We start from the raw sequence: 6,315 nt of genomic DNA on the forward strand, positions 1-6,315 counted from the left end.
CTTTCTTTGTAGTCCCACAAAGTCCCACCATCAATGCGTCCAGTCGTAATGGCAGTTTGAAGCGCGGCCACGTCAACAGTCCCACACCAGCGCAGCAGCAACAACAGGCGCCTCAAGTGAGCACTGTGAACGCTGACCAACAGCAACAGCAGCAGTTCTTCTCACCCGTGCACAGCACGAAATCGCTTACGCATTCAGCATCCTCACCGAAAATAGTTGCGGGCAGTTTACGACACCCCGGCATGGCTGGTATGATGTGCTCGAAGGGTTCGAACGTGCCATCGCCCAAAGGTTCGCCGCTACGTCGACCCGGTGTGGGTGGTGGTGCCAGTGTGGCCGCTGCCGCCGCTGATGCGCTAGACTGTCCCGGCAGTCCAATGCGCAAAATAAGCGAGGAACAATGGATTGATGGGCCGCGCGTATCGCGCGCTAAAGTAGCTGAAGCGCGTCACTTGATGCGTGAGGTGAATCATGTGAAACAATGTGAGACCTGGATCGATGGTCCTAAGTCACAGTCTGCACGTTCACTAACCGCCGGCAATCTGCCAACAGCGCCGTCACAAGTGCAAGGCTACGGCTTTATGGATTCGCACAAGAAGTCTATGATACGACAATGGGTGGAGAATCAGACATCGCAGGTCTTCCAAAGCACATCAGCGGCCTCATCGCCTACACATGGTGCTGGCAATGCGGCTCATCGCGACCAGCAGGCACAGCATCTGCGCAACATTACATACCACATGTCACAGCTGAAGCAGAAATCACTCGATGCACCGGAGGATTTGTACGCGACGAGCACAAGACAATTGCAACACCAACAGCACAGCGTACTGCAACCGCAATTGCAGCAACAACACTCACTACCGCTGGAACAACAGTTTCTGTTGTGCGCCAGTGAGGCAGAGTTGGCACAAGCCATTGCCATGGGTCTTTCCACAGCTGTGAGCACAACGAATGCCTCAGCGCCTGCAGAGATACGCGGCTCGAAGGCTTTGTACCATCAACGACAGTCCAGCGCCACCGGCTCGCTCGGACTTACGCAGCAAACAGCAAAAGATGAGACTGATTTACATTCGACGCACTCGCACACCGGTTATGGCACCATTTCACAGCAAATATACGCTCACGGCAGCGCCGCGGCATCGGAGCACGGTGTTGTTGTGGGTGGTCAACAAAGCGATCGGCAAGCGGATTGTGATGAGGACCAAGACAGTGGTCCATCGGAGGTGCCACCCGCTCTGCCGCTCATCGAGCCATTAGGTTCGCGTGAAATTTCACACGAAAGTCTACATCGCATACTGTCGCGACATGTGTCACGCGAATCGCTCTACCAACAGCAACAACAACGCGAACAGCAACAGGAATTACTTCGCCACGAGGAGTTGCAACAAAATGCGCCTTCAAGGCAATCTTCGCATCATTTCTCCCAACACAGCATGGGCATGTCCGATTGTGGACTGCAAGTGACAGAGGAGGAGATAGCGCGCACAATGGGCGGGTGAGTTGTGGCAGCCGATATTAGCGGCCGAACAAAAGCTCTTGTTTAACAATAAAACTAACGGTTTCCCTATTTTTCTTTCACTTTTCTACTCTTTGTAGCGAGCATCCACTAGCCGCACTCAGTCACGTTGACAATATGTCCATTGTGTCGAGCTTCAACATGGCCGGCGATGCGTTCAGCGATTGTGCGATGGGTGAAAGAACGAGGTAAGCAGAGTGTTGGTGTTACGTCCCTAAAAATGTCTTGTGTTCTAAGAAAAGTAATTTTCTTGTTCAATAATATTTAATATGTATCTTATTTATTATCTTTTTAGGAACCAATTCGATCAATTAGCGCGTTTACGTGAGATCTTCACCTCACAGCTGGCCATGGCCGAAGTAACGCCAGTCTTCCGCAGCTGCGATATGGGCAGCGTGTACAGTGAGCCTGCGTATCGCTTCAACACGGGACCGGGTAGTGTGTGTAGTGAACCGCCATATAGACCACCGAGTCCGAGGTGAGTTTTTTATATCGAGATTATCTCTCAAAAGTAGCATATGTCTATCAATCACAGAAGTAAGCTTCAATAGATTATTTTAGTATAAGGTAAAAGAGTTTTTTTTTCCAGAAGCAAGCAGTAACCGAAGTACATGACTTCGCTCGTAAATTATAAAGCTTTCCCCCTATATTAACTTATTTTATCTTCTTCTATATCTTCGAACTTTCAGACAACCTTCGCGCAGTCCCAGCCAAGGCAGTTTGCCCAGCCTGAATGGCATAATGCAAATCGCCGGCATGGAACAATATGCTTCGCTGCGTCATCCCGACGGTGCTTCCGATCCGAATTTGCCAAAAGTTGAGAAACCTTTCGTGCTGGAACATGAAGACATCTGCGAAGTTGACGAAAAATCCGCATTGCTATCACCCTCCAAGCGACCTTCCCTGGAAAAAGAGCATCTACCCGGTGTTGGTGTCGCCACAGTACCCACATCTTCACAAACTCAACTACCATTGCTGCCATTAAATACTTCTTGTGAGGCTTACGACAGTGGACATGACTCATCCACGCCTCGCACCTCCAAGCATTCCGGCATTTCGCGACGCGCCGAAAGCGGCTACCATAGCGTGGCGACGGCGCGGGATAGTGATGAGAGCAGCTTTACGTCGGGACTCTCCAAAGAACATCACAATCGCATAACAATGGTGAAGAAGAAGCGACAGGATAAGGGTCTCTGCAATTGGCTGATGAATCCCTTCACCTGCACCTATCCAGAGACTGAAGGCGAGATAAGCGACTTTTGAAGAGCGCAGTAAACGGCAGCGAAAGCGACAGCGTGCCAGTGAGAGGAACTCGAATTTATAACGAAGGTAAATAGAAAACAGTTATTGCGGTAGCGAGTAGATGTGGTTAAGAGAAGAATTAGTAAATAGTAAGTGCGGCAAACCCACCAAGAAAATTTTGCGCGCCGTTAGAAACAATAACACGAAAGCATGCCAAATTTTTACTTTAATATAATAATATATTAGTGTTTATTTCCTTTTCGAAATAACTAAAGCCAATGTTTTTATGTGGCAGTTGAAACGGCGACTGATTGTTTTTTAATGGAAATTTTTATTGAACATATGGAAAAAGAAGATTTTTAGCTTCAAAATATTTAGTAAAGGAACAAAAACAAAAACTCAAAACTTTGCAGAATTCATCGTGAAGTGAAAGCTTAAGTTTCATACATATAAGATAAATGTATTAAGATTAAAATGTGAGGTATTTTACAGTGAAAGCTTTTAAACTATACGAAAGCTTGAGTAACAGAGAACAGTAAATGTTTTTACGATATGCGTTGAAAGCTTTTTATTGTTTATGTAATAATTTTTTTCGGCCTAAAATTTTAGTAATTTTTGCGAAAAAGTGAAAGGTTTTGCGAAAACACGAAAGCTTCCAAGCCTATAATGAAAGCTTTTCGGAATAAGTTTGAGTTGAAAGCTTACTTTTAATTGCAATTTCGAATTAACATCATATTATGATAATTTTTTATAATAGTTGCTTATTTATAAGCTTCAAAATCATGCTTGTCGTCCTCAAAGCTTTCGTATATAAAAGAAATTTTACTATAAAAGGTTGTTTTTAATATTTTTATTTAATATAAAAGGTACACCTTAAATGTAAATGCACATCTATTAAGCGGTTTCTTACGGAAGTTGTCAAAGTCAAATTTTCTGTGAAAGCTTTTTTTTATGATTGAAAATTTTCATTGAAAATATTAAGCTTCCACTCACTCCATTTAAAACTAGTTTACTCCGCTGCAATTCAAATTTACATTTATTTTAAAAAGTTTTCACAGCTACACGGCGCGGAAAGCTTTTTATGTTTTATGTTTGAAAATTTTCATCAAACATCGCAAGCTTCCGCCCAATCCATTTAAAACTAGTTTACTTTGCTGCAAATTAAATGAAAATTTATTTTCTAAGACTTTCTTCCCAGGTATTCAGCGTTGAAAGCTTTCATGCTTTTTTTTTTAATTTTTTACAATGAATGAAAAGCATATCCGCAAATTACTATAAACTCAAATAATTTCGCTTAAAAACATATTATGTTCATATCTTAAGCATTTTCGACCTAAAAGCTTATTTGAAGTGCAAGCTTTCTGCATTGCAAAACATTCCTTAGACCGCAAAAGCTTTCTAAAAACACTATCAACTTCAAATTTCGTTAAAATGTAATTGTAAAATATTTTGTACAGCTAACACATACCTTACTCGTCTGCTTCGAAAGCTCTGCCTAACTGTCGCGCTACTGTAAAAAGATAGATTTAGTGAAATATATAATTCTCAACACTTGCATTTACGTTTGCTGCCTAACCTCAACACTTTGTGCATTCATTTAAGAAAAATAGCGTATTTTATGAAAAGAGCTTTTTGTGAGCTTTCATTATTTTATTGGTTTTTATTGCGCTTAAGCGATTGTTAAATAATTTTTAACAATTGCATCAGCAAAAATCTTCTTTTAACTAGTGTCTAGTTAACTTTGCTAAGTCCTCAACAACAACAACAACAAACCAGTAAATAAAATAAAATATTAAGTAAATAAGTTTCTTAATTAAAATTGTTAATACATTTAGCTAAATTTAAGTGTAAACGAGTGCTTTTGTTAGGAAAAAAGCGTAAATCGAAAAAAGCTACAAACTATAAATATTAAGTACTAAATAGAAATTTTGTTGCCAGTTTTGCCTATTTAAACTATGTTAAAATTTTGAAATGTTTATCCGAAACTAACTCAACTGATATGAATACAAGTATATACAATGTAACTAATGAAATGAGAAAGTATATAGAAATGCATTTATGTAATATTCGATATACATATATATAATATTAACTACATGCATACATACACATAAATATATACGCATATATATAATTGCTATTATTATTATAATAAATAAAATTTATTACAAAACTTACAAGTGCATAAAAACATATAAAAAAGAGTAAATAAATAAAATATACATAAAGTATATGCAAGCAAATCGGTGTAAATGTATGTGTGTGTGAGGAGGAAAAAATATCAGAATTTTGAAAAAAAAAATCTTTGCTAAAAATTATAAATTAAAAATTTTATAAAAAAGAAATTGTATTAAAAAAAATGTTTCTTTAAAAAAAAATTATTTAAAAAAAGTATGATTTGTTTTTTAATTAATTTTTTTTTTAATTTTTAAATTTTTAGAATAAAATCCATAAAAAATGTCTAAAAAATATTGGCAAAAAAATTGTAAATTTAAAAAATTTTCAAATTGTTTTTTTTTTCCAAATCAAGCCCATCCTAAGAAAAATAAGTGATTTATTTTTTTTGTTATTATTATTTTATTTTTAGGTTTTAAAAATAAATTATCAAAAAAATCTAAAAAATAATTCAAAATTGTGTAAGCAGGAAAAAATATCAGAATTTTGAAAATAATAAGAAAAAAATTGGAGAATTTTAAAATTTTACTTTGGCAAAAAAATTATAAATTTAAAAACTTTTCAAATTTTTATTTTAAAAATCAAGCCTAACCTAAGAAAAATATTTTTTTTAGGTTCATTTTGCTATTTTGTAAAATTTAAAAATAAATTTAAAAGAACCAAAAACAATTAAAAATGTTCAAAACTAGGTAAGGAAGAAAAATATCAGAATTCTGAAAGCTTAAGCCACAAGCTTAAATTTTTTAAAGTTTTATTTAAAAAAAGTCAAACCTAGCCTCTGAAAAACGCAAACAAAAACATCACCACAGCTTCAAGTGATTAATTTTTTTATTAAAATTTCATTTGGAAAAATTTAAAAATTTTATTTGAAAAAGTTTCAAAATTTTATTTAAAAAACTCAACCCTAACCTCTAAAAAGGCAGATATAGAGAAATCACCACAGCTTCAACTGATTCATTTTTTTTTGTCAAATTTCATTTGAAAAAATTTCAAAATTTTATTTTAAAAATTTTCAACATTTTATCTGAAAATGTTTCAAAATCATCACAACTTCAAGTGATTGATTTTTTTTTAATTTTTTTTGAAAAAATTTCAAAACTTTATTTAAAAAAATCAACTCTAACCTCCAAAAGTACGCAAAACCAAAAAATCACCAAAGCATTAAGTGATTTATTGTTTTGACAATTATTTTTTTTTAATTATCAATTTAAAGCTTCTTACCAAACCGACAAAAATAGTTCAAAAAATTCTAAAATTTTTAAAATAAATTTAATTTTTTTTCAGCGTACTAAAATAAAGAAAATCTACTTTTAGCAAAACACACTCATACATACATATTTTATTGTTTATATTAGCATATATAAATAAATATTGTATTA

The 6,315-nt window shown here is 36.0% G+C and overlaps 1 protein-coding gene across 2 annotated transcripts in view; it reads left to right on the top strand.

Moving 5' to 3' along the window:
* The window catches only part of LOC105228778 (kinesin-like protein CG14535), a 253,875-nt gene extending 248,021 nt beyond the window's left edge, over positions 1–5,854 (top strand). For both annotated transcript variants that reach the window (XM_049446615.1, XM_049446665.1), the window contains 4 exons: positions 13–1,498; positions 1,600–1,707; positions 1,815–1,997; positions 2,209–5,854. In XM_049446615.1, the coding sequence (XP_049302572.1) occupies positions 13–1,498; positions 1,600–1,707; positions 1,815–1,997; positions 2,209–2,782 (2,351 nt within the window). In that variant the 3' untranslated portion in view covers positions 2,783–5,854. The remainder of the gene's footprint in view (positions 1–12; positions 1,499–1,599; positions 1,708–1,814; positions 1,998–2,208) is intronic.
* The last annotated feature ends 461 nt before the right edge of the window (positions 5,855–6,315 follow it).

This window comes from Bactrocera dorsalis, chromosome 1 (assembly GCF_023373825.1).
Source record: "Bactrocera dorsalis isolate Fly_Bdor chromosome 1, ASM2337382v1, whole genome shotgun sequence".
NCBI lineage: Eukaryota > Metazoa > Arthropoda > Insecta > Diptera > Tephritidae > Bactrocera > Bactrocera dorsalis.